This window comes from Pelobates fuscus, chromosome 2 (assembly GCF_036172605.1).
Source record: "Pelobates fuscus isolate aPelFus1 chromosome 2, aPelFus1.pri, whole genome shotgun sequence".
Taxonomy (NCBI): Eukaryota; Metazoa; Chordata; class Amphibia; order Anura; family Pelobatidae; genus Pelobates; species Pelobates fuscus.
Window position 1 is genome coordinate 183,693,549 of NC_086318.1, and position 22,687 is coordinate 183,716,235.

The 22,687-nt window shown below is 41.7% G+C and overlaps 1 protein-coding gene across 3 annotated transcripts in view; it reads right to left on the minus strand.

The window, feature by feature from the left end:
* Positions 1-21,337: 21,337 nt before the first annotated feature.
* Positions 21,338-22,687, minus strand: part of COL12A1 (collagen type XII alpha 1 chain) — a 165,349-nt gene continuing 163,999 nt past the window's right edge. For all 3 annotated transcript variants that reach the window (XM_063442995.1, XM_063442998.1, XM_063442996.1), the window contains one exon: positions 21,338-22,660. In XM_063442995.1, the coding sequence (XP_063299065.1) occupies positions 22,491-22,660 (170 nt within the window). In that variant the 3' untranslated portion in view covers positions 21,338-22,490. The remainder of the gene's footprint in view (positions 22,661-22,687) is intronic.

Consider the following 22,687-nt stretch of genomic DNA (forward strand, 5'->3'; position numbering starts at 1 on the left):
GATAATAGTGTTAAGTTTATCTTCTGGGTAGTGTTTCTCTAAAAATTTGTTTTTTAAAATGTTACTCTGTTCATTAAAATCATCATTGAGTGTGCAATTTCTTTTGAGTCTTATAAATTGACTTTTAGGGGCACTTTCAAGCCAAGGTGCGTGGTGGCAACTTTTTTGTTCAATAACTGTGTTAGTGCACACCTTTTTAAAAAAGGTTTTAGTGTTTAATTGTCCGTCTTTAATAAAAATATTTAGGTCTAAAAAATGAATTTCTTCCTTACTAAACTCTGAAGTTAAAACTATACCTCTGTCATTTTGATTTAGGTGTTTTAAAAGCAGTTGTAGCGAGCTGTTTGTGCCATTCCAGATAAAAAAACAGGTCGTCAATATAGCGGAAATAGGAGATCAGGTTTGCCCTACATTCATGGTCACCCCAAACTGCCTCAGCTTCCCAATCTGCCATGAATAAGTTTGCATAGCTGGGGGCAAACCTGGTTCCCATAGCCGTACCCCTTTTTTGGATATAAAAGGAATCTAAAAACCAAAAGAAGTTATTGTCTAAGATAATCTTAATACCCTCTATAATAAAAAGAATTTGAGATTCTGGCAATCTTTTTTCTGCTTTTAGTATTTTAGTGACTGCTTCGCAACCTTTTTCATGGGGAATGATCGTGTAAAGGGATGTAACGTTGCAAGTCACCAAAATATAGTCTTTTTGCCATATAAAATCTTTAAAAAAAGAGAAGGAGGGACATGGTGTCTTTCAAGTAGGATTTCATATTTTTTACAGAGGGTTGAAGTAAAATATCTATGTATTCAAACAAATTGGATAAGATAGAGTTTATACCTGAAACGATAGGGCGGCCTGGGGGATTGGTCTCGTTTTTATGAATCTTAAGGAGAAAATAGATAACTGGAATTTTAGGATATGGTTTATATAGATAGTTAAATTCTTGTTTGTTGAGAATATTGGAGTTGCTACCTTCCACTAAGTAATGGTATAGGGTAGCTTGGATCTTAGAACTGGGGTCTGTGGGTAACTTCTCGTATATTTCGTTATCATTTAATTGCTTAAGAGCCTCGTTTATATACATATCTTTAGAAAGAATAACAAGGCCGCCTCCCTTGTCTGCTGGTTTTATGACAACATCTGTGTTTAATTGTAATTATTTTAGGGCCTTTTTTTCTAGATGATTTACAGTATATACTCGAGTATAAGCCGACCCGAATATAAGCCGAGGCCCCTAATTTTACCCCCAAAAACTGGGAAAACTTATTGACTCGAGTATAAGACTAGGGTGGGAAATGCAGCAGCTACTGGTAAGTTTCTAAATAAAATTAGATCCTAAAAAAATTATATTAATTGAATTTTTATTTGCAGAGTGTGTGTATGAGTGCAGTGTGTGTATGAGTGCAGTGTGTGTATGAGTGCAGTGTGTATATGAATGCAGTGTGTATATGAATGCAGTGTGAGTGCAGTGCGTGTGTGTGAATGCAGTGTGTATATGAGTGCAGTGTGTGTGTGTGAATGCAGTGTGTATATGAGTGTGTATATGAATGCAGTGTGTGTGTGTGAATGCAGTGTGTATATGAGTGCAGTGTGTGTGTTTGAATGCAGTGTGTGTGTATGAGTGCAGTGTGTGCAGTGTATGTATGAGTGCAGTGTGTGTGTATAAATGCAGTGTGAGTGCAGTGTGTATATGAGTGCAGTGTGTGTGTGTGTGTGTGAATGCAGTGTGTATATGAGTGCAGTGTGTGTGTGTGTGTGTGATGCAGAGTGTGATGCAGAGCCTTGGTGGGGGGTGGGCATTTTAATATATTTTTTATTATTATTATTTTTAATTTTTTTTGTTATATTATTTTTTTATGACTATTTTTATTATTATTATTTTCATTTTTTTTGGTATATTATTTATTTATTTTTATTACTACATTTTTTTGTCCCCCCTCCCTGCTTGCTAGCGTGCCAGGGAGGGGGGCTCCTTCCCTGGTGGTCCAGTGGGATTGGTAGTTCAGTGGGGAGGAGAGGGGGGCTGTGAGAGATGTTACTTAACTCTCCTGCAGCTCCTGTCAGCTCTCTCCTCCTCCGCGCCGTCCGGACAGCTCTTCTGTCAGCTCACAGTGTAAATCTCGCGAGAGCCGCGGCTCTCGCGAGATTTACACTGGGAGCTGACCGAGGTGCTGAACGGACGGCGTGGAGGAGGAGAGAGCTGACAGGAGCTGCAGGAGAGGTAAGTAACATCTCTCACAGCCCCTGTCTGTATTATGGCAATGCAAATTGCCATAATACAGACTATTGACTCGAGTATAAGCCGAGTTGGGTTTTTTCAGCACAAAAAATGTGCTGAAAAACTCGGCTTATACTCGAGTATATACGGTAAGTTATATTTGTCTGATTTTTTTCTTTTGATACTGTTAAAATCTTTTAAAACGAGTTTTTCAAATACTTCTATAGATTGGGGTTTAAGGTTAGTATTTATTTTAGTCGAGGTATTTGTTGTAGTTGAGGTAGTGGTTGGGGTAGACTGTGTGGGAGTGTTGGAGGGTGCAATATCTTTCCCCATAAAAAATCTTTTCAAAGTGGCCTTTCTAACAAATTTATTTACATCCAAAAAGGCTTGAAATGGTTTAAGATGTGGTTGGAGCAAACTTGAGACCTTTGCTGAGTACTGCTAATTGCGTAGATGTGAGAGATATTTGAGATAGGTTAAAAATTCCCCTTTCTTTTTCAGTTTTTTGGTTTTCTATTCTGCTATTTTTTCTCTTTTGCTCTCTTCTTCCACTTCTCCTTCCTCTAATGTATAGCTTCTTTTTCTGACTCGTGATGGTAGGAATGAGAGTGGGTGTGATTGTGGATTGGATCTTATCTCTAAAAAATTGTCCTCCATGTCAATTTCTGAATCTACTGATAAAAGTTGGTATCTGTTTGGATTTGTGATTGGAGATTTTGATTGGTCTGTGAAGCCATAATTTCTGTGTGTAAATCGTGTTCTTTGTAGTCTTGGAGAAAAATCTTTGTAGGTTTTGTTTGTATCATTTTTATAAGAAGTATGATTGCTATAGTCCAAGAGATTCTTATGATCATGGTAGTGGGGTGAGTGTGTGAACTCTCTTTGAGAAACGTGATAATTTTGTCTGGGTTGTCTGTTTAATAGAGGCTGGGGTATGGGTTGTTTATAGGATCTGTTTGCATTATCATAGTGAGATTTGGGATAGTAATGGGATCTATATGAGTGGTGTGATGCACATTTGGATATCTGGTGTTTGGGTGGGTGTTCATGTCTCATAAAATGTGTAGTGTGATTGTTGCGGTGATGTACTGGGGAACTTCTGTTACTTTGATTTGGTAGTGCTGAATTGTATTTTGTATTTTGGTGATAAGTTCTGATTTGGTTGTGGACATAGTCATATTCATCTCGAACATATTTTTTTACTTTGATGTGTTTTGTATCCATCTCTATTTTTTCTATTTTGCTTTGAATTAGGATTGAATTTTATTTAAACACCGGTGTGTGTTTCAACAAGCTATAGGCAGGTTTATTTGGCAGAATAAAAGGCAAAGGATTTCCCATACCGTCCTGTATAGGGCAAAGGACAGGGGAGGCCTTGGCCTCCCTAACCTTTATTTTTACTATGTGGCAGCTCAATTGGCTCAAATCACTCTGTGGCACTCTCCCCCTGGGGAGAGGAGATGGGTGGATCTGGAATTCTCCATGATGGGCCCAGACATGCCACAGTTCCTTATGTGGATTCCTAAGGAATACTGACCAATAGACCAAGCGGTATGCCCGGCGATATGTACGTCCCTCAAGGTTTGGGATGCCGCAGCCCTTAAATATGGACTGGCCTCTGATCCGTCGCCCATGACCCCATTCTTACGAAATAAAGCGTTCCTCCCGGGCATGTGTCCCCGAGATTTCAAGGGTATAGAAAACTCGGGACTGCAACGACTGTGCGAATTGTTTGAAAGCGGCTCCTTTATCACATTTGATGCACTAAAGAGCAGAGCTCCATTGCACCCCTTCGATTACTTCCGGTATTTGCAGCTTAGGGATTTTGCCCGACGCCCCCAGATCAAAGCGGCCACATTGACACAATTAACGTTCTTCGAAAGGATGTGTAAGAGAGAACAATTCCCTAATGGCCTAATTTCATGCTTGTATTCCCATTTGAGCACACGCACATCAGAATGGGGAGATATCACATATACAAATAGATGGGAGGCAGACCTTGATGAGGTATTGGAAGGATTGGAATGGCAAGAGATATGGGAAGTTTTTGGTAGGGAGGTACGGTTAGACCCATGGGTGTTTCTGTTGTCCAGATCCATGGACGGTTGGACAACCGCGGAACAAACCCTTGTCCACAAGATAAATCTGTCGGCTAGAAGAGCCCTGGCGCAGATATGGCTACAGGGGGAAACCAAAAAATAAAACAAAAAATAAAAGACACTTTTCTGATGGATAAACTGATGGCACAGGTGAGGGGGACAATGAGGAAATTTGACAAAGTTTGGGGCCCCTGGATAAATAGCACTGCAAGCGATTGAGACAGGCGGGACTGACGGGGGCGACCTGACTCCTCTAAGGGACCTATGAGCTAGGTGGCGAATTATACTGTCTTGATCTGACCCACGGGGCGAGGTATTACTTGCCCCTATAGGCGACTGTGGCGAACGGGTAACCTGCCCCCCACGAAGCCTCTCTACAGGGCTCCACTCCTCGGGTCCCCCCCCTCCCCTTAACCCTCTATCCTTTTCTCTATTGCCTCGGCCTATCGGGCGCTACCTCTAACTCTTTCTCTCTTTTCCTGTATCTCAGTTTATTATTTTATCGGATAGGCCGCGCACAACGGAAACATTACAGTATGCCGATTGAATCTTGGGAGGGGTAGTTCACTGGAGTACCAAGCTCTGGCGTACTGCTCTTTTCCTTATATCTGCGATGAGCGTGTGGCCTTCCTTACTTACATGTTATCTGACTATTGTTTTATATATTGTTAAACACCAGGCGGGACATCCAAGCGCCCAGAGAGATATGATATACGTGGTAAAATGAAGATAAACATGTCAATGGTAGTCTATGATCGCGAGCTATGGGAGTTCACACCAGCTCACTCCTTTTGCTGTCATTGCATGTAATGTTTTCAGCATGCTCGCTTGTTGATTAAGTACCCTGTGTTATTTTTTGTGTATTGCTTGTGATGTCTTGTACTGGAATAAATAAAGAATTAAAAAAAAAAAAATACCGGTGTGTCGATGAATGGGGATAGTTGTTCTTTTAGATCATTGATTTCTTTGTCTAGAATTGACAATTTTTTACTTTTCTTAATCACTAGTGTGTCCATGAGACCAAATGTACATGTCTTATTGAACCATTCATTCATAAACTCCTCATCCTCTTGATCTGAGGAGGGGAGTTTGAATAATCTGAGGCCTCTGGGAGTGATGCCTTCATCTATATATTTTTTGAAAGTAGTGATTCTTGTTGCCTAAAAATTGGAGGTCTAAAAATGATAGGACTATGTTCTCTATTGTCAAAGACATTTATGTTAATAATGTGATTATTTCTGTAATCAAAAATGGACATGATGACTGTGATCTGAAGGGAAGCAGCTGAAACCAGAGGGAAAATGGTAACTATAACAAAGAGAAATAGAATTTGGGGTGGAACAGCGCTACAGTACTGATCACAGAGGTGAAAGGAGCTGCACACCTGAGGGGAAGGGCAACCCTCAAACCCTTCAATAAATCTGGGAGCAGGAAACAACAAAAATACAGGGTGTGCTAGGTGGAATTGGAGGTAATAAAAAGACAAGTCTCTGAAAATACACAAGGGGGTCTTGGGTAGGTCTTCTTAGGTTGTTGATGAGGTCTTCACTGGTTGATATGAAAAACAAAATTAGACAAAAAGGAAGTCCAATAGTGCACAACCGTTAAGCATAGTGTCACGGACAACACAGAAGAGAAAAATGCCAACTCACAATCAGTAGAGCTATGCCCAGCTCTAGGTAAAACAGCATACAGTGGTTTTTGAAACTCCCCACATGTAGGATATAGCTGGACAATAGGTGATTCTTCAATACTTTGTACAACGACTCAAATGCGTGTCAGCATATAAAAAACATAAAGGAAAAAAGCAGACCAATGGTACAATAACGTTTGACACCTGCAGCTACAGACAAACACTGAAGTCCTGAGAGTGCTAACTTACAATAAAAAGAGCTATAACCAGCTCTGAGTAAAACAGCATACAGTGGTATTTAAACTCCCCACATGTAGGATATCTTCTGGTGATGTATGGAGTGCAGGATTTATGAAAGACAAAAGCACAAAAGAGGGCCCATAGTGTTCTCAGTGAATAAAATAGTGCAAAAGGTGACAATGAAACGTACTTACAATAAATAGAGCAGCCACACTGCTCTATGAGCCAGGCGTGAGTGGAATAATCCCCACCTAAGGATTTCTTTGTAGTACTGGATCTTTAAAACAGTAGAAAACAGTCAGGAAATAAGTAGCAGAAAATAAAAATAGAAGGACTGACCATAAGAATATAGGTAGTCTAAAAATACTTTAATAATAACAAATTTGTAAAAACACAACGCGTTTCGCCCAAAATAGGCTTTTTCAAGTGTAGATAGATACTCCTGGCTGGTTACATTTTATAGGCAGCAGTAATGGCTATATATAACCTTAGGATATATTTTAACAACCATCAAATAGCCTTTTTAAACTTTATATCTGCTCTGTATTACATTTTATTTAAACATCAATTGTATATATAATATTATTAAATTTTATAAGTTTATTTAACATTCACCTTCATTATATAAATGCTATAACCTATTATACACATCCACATTGCTACAAATAGCACTTATATTTTATCTAATACACTTTCCCTCACTTTGCCCACAACTAAGATGGCCGCCACGATCACACCATATTCCCCTATTTCGGCCGCGAGGTCCGCCCCCTTTTTTTAGATCACGCCCTTTATGTGGGACGCGATCACAACCTCACTCCCCATACTGCACCTCGGTCATTTCTTACATTTGACCCCACTCACGGCCGCGCTTTCGCGACCTTTCACCTTTGGATTCATTTATATCTTTCTCTTTTTCTGTCAAATAAAAGGTAATTTTTAATAGTCTATAAGCACTATACAAGGGTTTGTAACCATTTTAAGTATTCATTTATGTAAAACGATCATTCTGTATCTTTTATGTTTATTTTGTATATGTGTACATGTCATGTGATCGCGATCACATGCTAATGACGTCATTATGGCGCCAATTTTCAAATTCAAGCCATTACTGCTGCCTATATAATGTAACCAGCCAGGAGTATCTGTCTACACTTGAAAAAGCCTATTTTGGGCGAAACGCGTTGTGTTTTTACAAACTTGTTATTATTAAAGTATTTTTAGACTACCTATATTCTTTTGGTCAGTCCTTCTATTTTTATTTTTATTTTTTGCTACTTTTATCCTGGCTGTTTTCTACTGTTTTAAAGATCCAGTACTACAAAGAAATCCTTAGGTGGGGATTATTCCACTCACGCCTGGTTCATAGAGCAGTGTGGCTGCTCTATATATTGTAAGTACGTTTCATTTTCCCTTTTAGCACTATTTTATCCACTGAGAACACTATGGGCCCTCTTTTGTGCTTTTGTCTTTCATAAATCCTGCACTCCATACATCACCAGAAGGATATCCTACATGTGGGGAGTTTAAATACCACTGTATGCTGTTTTACTCAGAGCTGGTTATAGCTCTTTTTATTGTAAGTTAGCACTCTCAGGACTTCAGTGTTTGTCTGTAGCTGCAGGTGTCAAACGTTATTGTACCAATGGTCCGCTTTTTTCCTTTATGTTTTTTATATGCTGACACGCATTTGAGTCGTTGTACAAAGTATTGAAGAATCACCTATTGTCCAGCTATATCCTACATGTTGGGAGTTTCAAATACCACTGTATGCTGTTTTTCCTAGAACTGGGCATAGCTCTACTGATTGTGAGTTGGCATTTTTCTCTTTTGTGTTGTCCGTGACACTAGACCCCCTTGTGTATTTTCAGAGACTTGTCTTTTTATTACCTCCCATTCCACCTAGCGCACCCTGTATTTTTGTTGTTTCCTGCTCCCAGATTTATTGAAGGGTTTGAGGGTTGCCCTTCCCCTCAGGTGTGCAGCTCCTTTCACCTCTGTGATCAGTACTGTAGCGCTGTTCCACCACAAATTATATAACTCTACTACAAATTGGGCCTCCTGGGTTTTCAAGGCAGAGTTTTGTGGTTAACTCACTTGTCTGGGACCCCAGGGAGAATATTGCTAGGCATCCCCACTGTTATCTTTTTTTTTTAATTCTTTATTTTATTTGTGCATGGAAATTCACAGATAGCATACCTTGCCACAATAGCCAGAGTATGCAGAGTCAAACAAAGGTATACATTAGTTATGCATTGGAAAAAAAACTGCACTTTTTTATATTATTAACGCTGACCTCTGAGTTATATCTAGGCTGAGTAATAGTAAAAATAAGGAACAGGATTAGCGTAAGACATGTTATGTTGGTAAGCAAACATTGCAGGCTATAAATGAGAGTCTAATATATGCTTAATTAACACGGTTAACAATATTGTTGTTGTCAGGGAGCCCCTTCATTGCTCTAGCAGGTATAAGAAAGGCCTTAGTGGAGTGTGAGCTGTTATGCAGCAGAAACTACAGTCGTTCCTCTATTTGCACATGGGGGTTTACATGAGTCATGCAGGGTTTAGAGTAGGGGAAAAAGAAAAACCAGGGAAGTGAAGCTACCAGAAACAACATATAAGTGGAGCTGTTACCGCTCGTCGTTAAGTTCAACCGATGCCCCTGGGGGGTAATGCATAGCGTTCCAGTGTTGTGCCCATCTGCTCTCTGGCTTGAGGGCTTGTCCTGGGATGCTTGGGGCCCGATCTGCCCATCAGGGCCCGATGGATCCTCCTCGCTGTTGTTAGAAAACTGTGTGAGTAGGCTTGCTGGTTCCTCAGGCTTTCTGTGTTTGTCGGTTGGCTGGACTGGGGTTTTGCTTGTTTGCGTGGGGTAGCAGTCATCTCTCGGCGCTGATGCGCGTGTTTGCTTGCGGGTGGGTAGTGCCGTATTTGGCGCCTTTTATGGGTCTGCTTCTTCAGGCTATTTGTGTCTCTCGGATGAGAGCAGGAGGGCAGTGCCACATGTGTGTACCCGTCCGGGATCTGTGTGAGTGATTGCCTTCCTCTCAGCTCGAGCCTCCTCCAGAAAGCTGCAAATATAGCCTCCAGCCTTGCTTGGATCATGCTTGGTGGCGGTCTCCGCCATTTTGTGGTCGGTTGGCTCTGCCTGGGGCTGCTGCCATTCTGCTTGGTCGGGCTCTCCTGGGACCGAGATAACCCCCATCAGCCCATAGGGGGGGGGAAGAGGGCCTGTGTTCAAGATTGTAGCCGTTGGTGGCGGCGGGGGAGCGGCCGCCTCCTCCGCGCCGTCCATGTTTGTAGGCCTTAAGCATCGCCCAAGTGAGTCCTGCAGGGTAGGCTGCTTGTTTGGTGCCATTGTGAGCCCCGCGATTTCACTTTGTGGTTTGTGACCCGTTTGCGGCTTTTAAGGTCTGTCTGCGGCTTATAGTCAGCAATATGTACCGGGCATAGCAGGAGCAACACACTCCTGCTTCCACTCAGTTCAGTGGCCAGGCCCCCCCCCCCCCCCCCCCCACTGTTATCTTGAAGTCATGTTTTCATGTTTTATTTTGTATGTGCTATTAGTCATTGCATGTGCAGTGCTCATGGTACTCGCAAGTACTAGGAAGTAGCGATTGACGGAGGTACCTGGTTGGAGTGCCAGGCGGTCCATCACATCATATTGCTGGTAAACATAATGTTTATTTGAATGTGTTTCTTTAAGTTTTTTTTATTGCAAGACACTATTAATATGTACTTGAATGCAGCCGCGCCTAACTTAAGAAAGCCTGATTTAAGGAGGGTGAAATGTATTGAAGCGCAGGGTCCACCCACACGCCTCCCCCGCCGACGTCATCCGATGGTGGAGACATATTGCCCATGCGCGGCTGCCGGCAGGGGGGAGACCTAATGCACATGTGCGCCAATACTGCACACGTTCATTAGACCTCCCCATTGGAAAGCAGTGAAAAAGCCACTAGACAGCAACTAGAGGAGGAGTTAACCCTGCAAGGTAAATATTGCAGTTTATGAAAACTGCAATAATTACACTTGCAGGGTTAAGGGTAGTGGGAGTTGAAAATATTTCAATAGCTGTATCTCCCCCCACCCCCCTCACTAATTTTGCAGGATACCTAACACTGCTCAGAAATAGACAAAACATTGATTGAGTGACCAAGATTTACAGCAAGGCTAAAGGAATAAATGCAATGTAAAATGTTGCTGCACATTGTGGGACAGCTAGTAGCTTTCAAATTGAATAATGGAAAATACCATCAAAAATCATCCCAGCAAGTCCACCCCTAAATGTGTCTAAAACTGTGATTCCAAAAGAAATCTGGTCTGGATTTCAAATACACATAGTTAAACAAGGTAATTTGGGGGCATGCCTAGTACATGCATTTATCAGCAGTAGTGCTCCTGTAAAAACAAAAAAATATACAAAATACAGATTTTATTTTTACTTTACAGCATCATCACTGCTGAGAAATACATGTTCCAGGTGTGTCCACCAAGTCCATTTTTTCTGTGTAATTTGGAATCCAGACCAGTGGTATACTAAAGGGGGGGTGGGGGGGATGGGAAGGGGCTGTGCGCCCTGGGTGCCACTCACTGAGGGTGTGTGCCATGATGACCACGGTCGAGTTTAGGATGTGTGATCTGTGCGGCTCCACAGGTCGCCATGAAAGCCAACACAGCTCACACAAGCAGGGACAGGTAGCCGAATTACTGCAAAACCACACCGGGTGCACGGTAGGAAAGTCGGGTCGGAACTAATCAAGAATGGGGGGCAAGGCCTAATAGTGTGTGTGTGTGTGTTTGTGTGTTTATCTGGGAGCTGCTTGATCTGGATCTCTGGGTTCCGAATGACTGAATCTGCACTGGATGAAATGGATCTGTGTTTAGCATCTAATATGATTCCTAACCAAGAAATGTATCAGCTCTGAAACTATTTAACTTCTTAATTCTAATCTATGTATGCTGAGCACCTGCTAAACATTAATTCTGTCAACTTATCAGCAAAGACTCATATTTTCTTTGTCATCCTATTAACCCTCTGTGAACCTTGACATCACATTAACCATTTCTCTGCCTTCTTTCTTTAAACATGTTCCCCAGGGAGAAAAAAACTGACAGCAGGCTTGTGGGCTCACGATGGACAGGCTGTGACTCAATATGATGCACTCACCTGTCACAATTAGACTGGGTACACATGATGACACAAGAACAGATATGGCAAGGGATGATGGTAAATGTAACAGGGGAGGTGTATGGACAATGGTAGGGAGGGCTGGAGTGACATTGGCACCATGACATGTGGGAACTAATTCTACAGATATAGGCCCAAATCTCACATGCCCCATGGTGGCATCAATGCTTTATATGCGGAGGTACAGAGTGACAGAAATATTAATTAGCATGTGATACATGAGCTGGGAAACATGACTGTCCTATCCGCTAACATACTGAGGCCACCTTCTTCAAACACCACATTCTCCATAACACTGACCCAGACAAAATCAGGATCTGCCCCTAGTGCCAAATGCTCTAGGTACACCTCTGATACAGACCAGATACATTTTGGGTTGAGTATCCTCCCCCTCTCCTCTAGATACACCTCTGGAGAATTGCATGTTTTTTTCTATGTATATTTGGAACCTAGATCAAATGCTTTTTGGATTGAGCACCCTGGACTTCCACTTTAGGTTTCCCTTTGGTAATGATTACAAGAAATCATACATTTAGGAAGAGTTTCTGGGAGCAGTTTACGCATTAAGTATTGCAATTAATATGTTTATTTCCCATGCCATATGGGGTAACTAAATACCCATATTTGTTTGCCAAAATAGATGATTTTAAAGGGACACTCCATTGCCAAAATACTTTTTTTTTTAAATCACTGATTAGTATAAATACCCCAAAGGAAAATGTCTATGCACTTAATTATGCATTTTTTTCATTGGAGCTATATCTAAAAACATGTTACAAAAGATGCATCTCTCGTGTCGACTACCTTTGCAAGCCCTCTCCTTCTTGTCCAATCACAGACTTACTAATGCAGCTCAATAAGAAATCTTTGCAAGGTAGAAGCTAAGAGTAATTACTGCCTCTTGACTGATGTTCTAGCCCTAAAAAGGGCTTTTTGGGGTGCTGTTCTTACAGCAGAGATCAGATGAGTCCTTCAGGACTGTAGTGGACACTGAATACCCTAGCCTAGCCATCAATTTCCCTATCTAATGAGCAGCAGCTACACTTTCCCTCCTCTCACTAAGAATTCAGCTTCAGAATGAATCTAAAATGGATGCTGGGAGGGAGGTGGGAGGGTGTGGAAGGGAGGGTCTGCTGCTAATTTGCTGGAATGTGTCTGCTGACCGCGAGGCACAGGGTCAAAGTTTGCTCAATGATGACGAATAGGGGGCGGATCGAACCGCGCATGTGTTCGCCCGCCGCAGCGAACGCGAACACGCTATGTTCGCCAGGAACTATTCACCAGCGAACAGTTCGGTACATCACTAATGACCAGTTGTCTGCTGGAAAGCTGGGGTGGTGAGGGACAAGATTTTTTTTTTCCTTTAAGTAACCTTGTAAGATTTAAATCATGTTTGTTTGTTTTTTTTGGTATAAGTGTGTGTGTGCTGTTCCTTAGTCTCTATTTTGTATATCTATGTATATATATATATATACAGGTGATACTTGAAAAAATTGAATATCGTGCAAAAGTTAATTTATTTCAGTAATGCAACGTAAAGGGGAAACTAATATATGAGATAGATGCATTACATGCAAAGCAAGATAGTTCAAGCCGTGATTTGTCATAAGTGCGATGATTATGGCTTACAGATCATGAACACCCCAAATCCACAATCTCAGTAAATTAGAATATTGTGAAAAGATGCAATATTCTAGGCTAACAGTGTCCCACTCTAATCAGCTAAGTAAGCCATAACACCTGCAAAGGGTTCCTGAGCCTTTAAATGGTCTCTCAGTCTGGTTCAGTAAAAATCACAATCATGGGGAAGACTGCTGACCTGACAGTTGTGCAGAAAACCATCATTGACACCCTCCATAAGGAGGGAAAGCCTCAAAAGGTAATTGTGAAGGAAGTTGGATGTTCCCAAAGGGCTGTATCAAAGCACATTAATAGAAAGTTATGTGGAAGGAAAAAGTGTGGAAGAAAAAGGTGCACAAGCAGCAGGGATGACCGCAGCCTGGAGAGGATTGTCAGTAAAAAGGCCATTCAAAAGTGTTGGGGACTTTCACAGGGAGTGGACTGAGGCTGGAGTCAGTGCATCAAGAGCCACCACACACAGACGGATCCTGGACATGGGCTTCAGATGTCGTATTCCTCTTGTCAAGCCGCTCCTGAACATCAAACAATTTCAGAAGCGTCTTACCTGGGCTAAAGAAAAACAGACCTGGTCTGTTGCTCAGTGCTCTAAAGTCATCTTTTCTGATGAGAGCAACTGTTGCATCTCATTTGAAAACCAAGGACCCAGAGTCTGGAGGAAGAATGGAGAGGCGCACACTGCAAGATGCTTGAAGTCCAGTGTGAAGTTTCCACAGTCTGTGTTGATTTGGGGAGCCATGTCATCTGCTGGTGTTGGTCCAATGTGCTTCATTAAGTCCACTGTCAATGCAGGCATCTAATAGGAGATTTTGGAGCACACAGACGAGCTTTTTTGGAATGCTGATCTCATTTTCCAGCAGGACTTGGCACCTGCCCACACTGCCAAAAGCACCAAAGCCTGGTTTAATGATCGTGGGATTACTGTGCTTGATTGGCCAGCAAACCCGCCTGACCTGAACCCCATAGAGAATCTATGAGGCATTGCCAAGAGAAAGATGAGATACATGAGACCGAACAATGCAGAAGAGCTGAAGGCCACTATTGAAGCATCCTGGTCTTCCATAACACCTCAGCAGTGCCACAGGCTGATAGCTTCCATGCCACGCCGCATTGAGGCAGTAATTGCTGCAAAAGGGGCCCAAACCAAGTACTGAGTCCATATTCTATATTGAATATAAATCTATATTGTTAGATTTTATCGCTTGCATGTTTATTGGGTTTGTAGTTTTAGATGTTAAAGCTTACAGGGTTATTGAGTTTGTAGTGTTAGATTTTCTAGCTTACAGGGTTATTGGGTTTGTAGTGTTAGATTTTATAGCTTACAGGGTTATTGGGTTTGTAGTGTTAGATTTTATAGCTTACAGGGTTATTGGGTTTGTAGTGTTAGATTTTATCGCTTACATGTAGTGATGTACCGAACTGTCCGCCGGCGAACAGTTCCCGGCGAACTTAGCGCGTTCGCGTTTGCCGCGGCGGGCGGACACATGCGCAGTTCGATCCGCCCCCTATTCGTCATCATTGGGCAAACTTTGACCCTGTGCCTCTCGGTCAGCAGACACATTCCAGCCAATCAGCAGCACTCCCTCCCTTCCACACCCTCCAACCTCCCTCCCAGCATCCATTTTCGATTCATTCTGAAGCTGCATGCTTAGTGAGAGGAGGGAAAGTTTAGCTGCTGCTGATTATATTGGGAAATTGATAGCTAGGCTAGGGTATTCAGTGTCCACTACAATCCTGAAGGACTCATCTGATCTCTGCTGTAAGGACAGCACCCCAAAAAGCCCTTTTTAGGGCTATAACATCAGGCTGCTTTTTTTTTTTTTCCTGTGTAATGTAATTGCAGGTGCCTGCCTGCCAGCTTCTGTGTGAGGTTCACATTGGATACTGTGCCTACTTGCCCAGTGCCACCACTCATATCTGTTTTAACAATAGGTTAAGCTTTACATTTAAAATAAATATTTTATTTTCACTGTAATAGAAGAGCAGTTGCCTGCCTGCCAGCTTCTGTGTGAGGTTCACATTGGATACTGTGCCCACTTGCCCAGTGCCACCACTCATATCTGTTTTAACAATTGGTTAAGCTTTAGATTTAAAATAAATAATTTGTTTTCACTGTAATAGAAGAGCAGTTGCCTGCCTGCCAGCTTCTGTGTCAGGTTGGATGCCTTGCCCATTTGCACAGTCAGTGCCACCACTCATATCTGTTTTAACAATTGGTTAAGCTTTAGATTTTAAATAAATAATTTTTTTCACTGTAATAGAAGAGCAGTTGCCTGCCTGCCAGCTTCTGTGTCAGGTTGGATGCCTTGCCCATTTGCACAGTCAGTGCCACCACTCATATATGTTTTAACAATAGCTTAAGCTTTAGATTTTAAAGAAATCATTTTTTTTCACTGTAATAGAAGAGCAGTTGCCTGCCTGCCAGCTTCTGTGTCAGGTTGGATGCCTTGCCCATTTGCACAGTCAGTGCCACCACTCATATCTGTTTTAACAATAGCTTAAGCTTTAGATTTTAAAGAAATCATTTTTTTTTCACTGTAATAGAAGAACAGTTGCCTGCCTGCCAGCTTCTGTGTCAGGTTGGATGCCTTGCCCATTTGCACAGTCAGTGCCACCACTCATATCTGTTTTAACAATAGCTTAAGCTTTAGATTTTAAAGAAATCATTTTTTTCACTGTAATAGAAGATCAGTTAGTTGTCTGCAAGCGTCTGGGTGTCAGGCCTACTTCAGCGTGCTTTGACAGTTGCCAATCATATCTGGTGTCTCTTTAGCGTGCTTTTACAAAGAAAAAAGGTTTCCAGTGTAAGCTAATAGCAGACAGTCAGTGTCCTTCAAGCGGCTCTGTCAGGCCTTCCTTCAGCGTGTGCCCTGCACAACCCTGCCAGCGTACTTTGACAGTTGCCACTCATATCTGGTGTCTCTATAGCGTGCTTTTACAACCAAAATTTTGTTTCCACTGTAATAGAAGAGCAGTTGCCTGCCTGCCAGCTTCTGTGTGAGGTTCACATTGGATACTGTGCCTACTTGCCCAGTGCCACCACTCATATCTGTTTTAACAATTGGTTAAGCTTTAGATTTAAAATAAATAATTTGTTTTCACTGTAATAGAAGAGCAGTTGCCTGCCTGCCAGCTTCTGTGTCAGGTTGGATGCCTTGCCCATTTGCCCAGTCAGTGCCACCACTCATATCTGTTTTAACAATAGCTTAAGCTTTAGATTTTAAAGAAATCATTTTTTTTCACTGTAATAGAAGATCAGTTAGTTGTCTGCAAGCGTCTGGGTGTCAGGCCTACTTCAGCGTGTGCTCTGCTTTGAGGACAGGTGTCAATCCATACCTGCCAAGTGACCCTATGTAGGGAGGACAGTCTCTATTCTGCTCTGTGTCAGTGTGTATCATGGTCTCTGTGGACGGGGAACAGTCTCTATTCTGCTCTGTGTCAGTGTGTATCATGGTCTCTGTGGACGGTGAACAGTCTCTATTCTGCTCTGTGTCAGTGTGTATCATGGTCTCTGTGGACAGGGAACAGTCTCTATTCTGCTCTGTGTCAGTGTGTATCAGGGGTTTTGAGGACAGGTGTCAATCCATATCTGCCAAGTGACCCTATGTAGGGGGAACAGTCTCTATTCTGCTCTGTGTCAGTGTGTATCAGGGATCATTAGGATAGGTGTCAATCCATATCTGCCAAGTGACCCTATGTAGGGGGAACAGTCCCTATTCTGCTCTGTGTCAGTGTGTATCAGGGGTTTTGAGGACAGGTGTCAATCCATATCTGCCAAGTGACCCTATGTAGGGGGAACAGTCTCTATTCTGCTCTGTGTCAGTGTGTATCAGGGATCATTAGGATAGGTGTCAATCCATATCTGCCAAGTGACCCTATGTAGGGGGAACAGTCCCTATTCTGCTCTGTGTCAGTGTGTATCAGGGATTTGACTATCTTTATTCAGATTGAAAAATTACAATTCCAGGAAAAATTTAACAAACATTTACAAGAACATGTTATGCACATCATAGAAACAACGTAAACCTCTTTAAAGCCACAAACTTAAGACAAAAAATACGTACACACAATGTGTAAGGGTTTGAAATAATATTCTGAATCCTTACACGTTTACTTTATCGTTTGTTTGATTTTTGTGAACCATATATAAACTACAAGCAGCGTGAAAACTATAAAAACTCAAGTGGCCATGCTGATCAAATTAAATAGTATGCTTTACACAGCGTATAAGGGTGATGTCACAGCACAACGGGAATCTAACAGGGGAAGAGGTGAAAGTCATCCTCCCCCTCCCACGACCCCGCCATATCTGCCAAGTGACCCTATGTAGGGGTAACAGTCTCTATTCTGCTCTGTGTCAGTGTGTATCATGGTCTCTGAGGACGGGGAACAGTCTCTATTCTGCTCTGTGTCAGTGTGTATCATGGTCTCTGAGGACGGGGAACAGTCTCTATTCTGCTCTGTGTCAGTGTGTATCAGGGCAGGGCTTTGAGGACAGGTGTCAATGTTAGGTGATTTCTGCCCTTTATGGATTAAAAGCAGACTCTGCATCAACTGTGCAATTTTCCATGGGAGTTTTGCCATGGATCCCCCTCCGGCATGCCACAGTCCAGGTGTTAGTCCCCTTGAAACAACTTTTCCATCACTTTTGTGGCCAGAAAGAGTCCCTGTTGGTTTTAAAATTCGCCTGCCCATTGAAGTCAATGGCGTTTCGCGCGGTTCGCCGGTTCGCGAACATTTGCGGAAGTTCGCGTTCGCCGTTCGCGAACCGAAAATTTCGGGTTCGCGACAACACTACTTACATGTTTATTGGGTTTGTAGTGTTAGATGTTAAAGCTTACAGGGTTATTGAGTTTGTAGTGTTAGATTTTATAGCGTACAGGGTTATTGGGTTTGTAGTGTTAGATTTCATAGCTTACAGGGTTATTGGGTTTGTAATGTTAGATTTTATCGCTTACATGTTTATTGGGTTTGTAGTGTTAGATTTTATAACTTACATGTTTATTGGGTTTGTAGTGTTAAATTTTATAACTTAAATGTTTATTGGGTTTGTAGTGTTAGATGTTAATGTTTATTGGGTTTGTAGTGTTAGATGTTAAAGCTTACAGGGTTATTGGGTTTGTAGCGTTAGATGTTATAGCTTACACGTTTATTGAGTTTGTAGTATTAGATGTTAAAGCTTACAGGATTATTGGGTTTGTAGTGTTAGATTTTATAGCTTACACGTTTATTGAGTTTGTAGTGTTAGATTTTATAACTTACATGTTTATTGGGTTTGTAGTGTTAGATTTTATAGCTTACAGGGTTATTGGGCTTGTAGTGTTAGATTTTATAGCTTACACGTTTATTGGGTTTGTAGTATTAGATTTTATAGCTTACATGTTTATTGGGTTTGTAGTGTTAGATTTTATAGCTTACAGGGTTATTGGGTTTGTAGTGTTAGATTTTATAGCTTACACGTTTATTGGGTTTGTAGTGTTAGATTTTATAACTTACATGTTTATTGGGTTTGTAGTGTTAAATTTTATAACTTAAATGTTTATTAGGTTTGTAGTGTTAGATGTTAAAGCTTACAGAGTTATTGGGTTTGTAGCGTTAGATGTTATAGCTTACAGGGTTATTGGGTTTGTAGTGTTAGATCTTATAGCTTATAGGGTTATTTTGTTTGTAGTGTTAGATGGTATAGCTTACAGGTTATAGAGTTTGTAATGATAGATTGCAAAGCTTGCAAGGTTATTGGGTTTTGTAGTGTTGGATTTTAAAGCTTACATGATTATTGGGTTTGTAGTGCTAGGTTTTAAATCTTACAGGGTTATTAAGTTTGTAGTGTTAGATTGTAAAGCTTTCAGGGTTTGGGGGTTTGTAGTGTGATTTTTAAGCTTACAGGGTTATTGGGTTTCTAGTCTTAGATTGTAAAGCTTACAAGGTTATTGGGTTTGTGGTGCTAGACTGGGGAACCCTGAAGAAATCATGTTGAGGGTTTTATATAGATATTGTTGTGGAGCTGGGTGTTTTAACAATTCCAGGCATTCTATATTGACTGCAGCCTGAGACTATTAATCACTAAACACATACTGTCCTCAACAGCCCCAGATAAAGTAATTGTCATTGTCACCAAACACAAATTATAGCAATATCTTTAACAAGCAAGTTTATCTTCCTGATAAGCACCTTTAACCTGCACTAATAAATAAGTATACAAATAAGTACCGTATATACTCGAGTATAAGCCGAGTTTTTCAGCCCATTTTTTGGGCTGAAAAACCCCAACTCGGCTTATACTCGAGTCAAGGTCTGTATTATGGCAATTTGCATTGCCATAATACAGACTGGGGGGAGAGGGGGGCTGGCAGAGCTGTACTTACCTTTCCTGCAGCTCCTGTCAGCTCTCTCCTCCTCCGTGCCGTCCGGTCAGCACCTCGGTCAGCTCCCAGTGTAAATCTCGCGAGAGCCGCGGCTCTCGCGAGACTTACAGTGTGAGCTGATAGAAGGAGCTGCACAGACGGCGCGGAGGAGGAGAGAGCTGACAGGAGCTGCAGGAAAGGTAAGTACAGCTCTGCCAGCACCCCTCTCCCCCCCACTGAACTGCCACTGGACCACCAGGGAAGGAGAGCCCCCCTCCCTGCCATATATCAAGCAGGGAGGGGGGACGAAAAAAAAATATATAAATAAAATAAGAAATAAAATAATAAAAAAAAAATTAATAATAAAAAAAGGGGTATAAGGACCACTATGGGAGGGGGGGGGTATAAGGACCACTATGGGAGGGAGGGGGTGGGTTAAGGACCACTATGGGAGGGAGGGGGGTATAAGGACCGCTATGGGAGGGAGGGGGGTATAAGGACCACTATGGGAGGGAGGGGGGGGGTAAGGACCACTATGGGAGGGAGGGGGGGATAAGGACCACTATGGGAGGGAGGGGGGGTATAAGGACCACTATGGGAGGGAGGGGGGTATAAGGACCACTATGGGAGGGAGGGGGGGGATAAGGACCACTATTGGAGGGAGGGGGTATAAGGACCACTATGGGAGGGAGGGGGGGTATAAGGACCACTATGGGAGGGGGTGGGATAAGGACCACTATGGGAGGGAGGGGGGGTATAAGGACCACTATGGGAGGGGGTGGGATAAGGACCACTATGGGAGGGGGGGGGGTATAAGGACCATTATGGGAGGGAGGGGGGGGTATATGGACCACTATGGGAGGGATGGGGGGGATAAGGAACACTATGGGAGGGAGAAGGGGGATAAGGACCACTATGAGAGGGAGGGGGTGGGATAAGGACCACTATGGGAGGGGAGGGGGAAGTAAGGACCACTAGGGGAGGGGAGGGTAAGGACCACTAGGGGAGGGGTGAGTCAGGACCACTGGGGGGGGGGGAGTGAAGGAACACGGGGGTGGGGAGGTAAGGACCACTGAGGGAGGAGGAGGGGAAGTCAGGACATATGGGGGGGGGAGGGGGCGGCAAAAATTGTTTTGCCTACGGCGGCAAATATCCTTGCACCGGCCCTGCACACACTGCATTCACACACTGCATTCATGCACACACACACTGCATTCATGCACACACACACTGCACTCATACACACACGCTGCACTCATACACACACACATACGCACACACTGCATTCATTATACACACACTGTAAATAAATATTCAATTAATATATTTTTTTTAGGATCTAATTTTATTTAGAAATTTACCAGTAGCTGCTGCATTTCCCACCCTAGTCTTATACTCTAGTCAATAAGTTTTCCCAGTTTTTTGGGATAAAATTAGGGGCCTCGGCTTATATTCGGGTCGGCTTATACTCGAGTATATACGGTATGCAAAACATTTGTTTTGCTTTCTTTTATACAGCTTGTATACCGTTTTTACAAAAAAAAGGAAAATTAATTCCCTTGCTATTCTGTTTCTTTTTTATTGTAGTTGAATGAAAATAATGAAGACATGTTATCATGGGGACTCGTAATCTGCTCTTTAGCTATTTCCCATGTTCTTCAGTCAGTCTTAAAGGGACACTATAGGCACCCAGGCCACTTCAGTTTACTGAAGTGGTCTGGTTACAGTGTCCCTTTTGCACTTAGTACTGCAGTATAAAACATTGCAGTTGCAGAGAAACAGTGAGGATGTCAATGAGGAAGGACGTTTAAGTGGGTTTTAATAAATCTAATACAGGAGCTAGTAATTGTACGAACCCCCATGAACAAATGGATGTTTGAACTATGATTGTGACATTGCTGTACACTAGCTGAGAAGACACTGCCAAATAATATACACATAGAAACACAAGAAAAGCAAGCACACATATATTTTCAGTAGTTTTATTGAAAAACGCCTTTGGTTTCAGAAATAAATAAAAAATATAAGGCAGTGAAATTCACAATTTGCAGTTAAAAATCTTAAAACAGCAAATCTATTTTCATAGTCTTGCAAACAATTTCAAACTGCTTTGAGAACTAAAATACTATATTCTGAAAAATGTCCATACTAAATATACAGCACAAACATGCAATTCCTTTTTTTGCAGGACTGACTGCAATTTGGCATACATGTAACTGTTTAATGTGTCTACAATATAATCTGGCATCTAAATGATGCAGTATGTTCAGCTATGTTGAAAGGTTTCTGGATTTTAAAAGAGAAGCATAGTATAAAAGCAGTATATCTCCTATAAAGTATAACTGAAACTTGGAGTAGAGTAAATTATGAAATAAAAGGACTGTTGTTGCAATGTATAGGATCTGTTCCACTCTCCGTGCAAAGACTTTCAAATTATTGTCCAAACAGGTAAGAGTGGAACATCTGAAGTGTTCTTTGGTTCCTAACATATAACATTGCTACAAACTGTTGTCTTTATTTAAGCACATTCAAAATTAAGGCACTGCAAGCACAAAATAATTTACAAGCACACATAAAGCATTAGAAGCTTTGGCTGTGCTCAAAGTTCAAAGAACCTGAGACATTAAACTTGTGTTGATACTATTACCTGAAAGCAATATAACTTACAATTTGTTTTGAGTTCAATGTTCAGTGAGCCTGAGCATATAAAAATTGGGTTTTATGGTCAAAAAGCAATAAACCATCTGTACTATAAATTTAGAGAGTATAGATCAGGTTTGTTAGGAATTTATGTTTACAGCTTATAGGTCTTTTGTGTTCTAAGGAAAGATATCTTTGGAACAAACACATTGTTTGCGTTATAGTTACAGAAATTAGGAAAGAACTTAATAAAGTTTGAGATTCAAAGAGTCATGTATTTGAATATATTCTAAAGTTGGAAATAATTAGGAAAAAGTCTATATATCTCATTTTTGAAGTAAAATGTGTTACTATGATAAAGTGCATGACCTGATTGATGTATTCTGGAATGGGAAGGCATGCAATCCACCTGCTACAGATATCTACCTTCACAAAAAAAACAATGAAAATTGAACATATACTAAAAATAAAATACTTTATATTAATTCACAATTTTTCTTGCTAAGGACCTCTTCCACCGCATATGTTCAGCATATCCAGCCATTTCATGTCCATAGTCATCAAAGTCATCATCAGTCCTTTCTAGCTGCATTGGTATTACGTAGGGTTGGTTTTCAGGTTCCAGGGGTCCACTTTCAGGCTGGTAAGGTTCTGGTTGAAAATATTTTTTCCGATTGA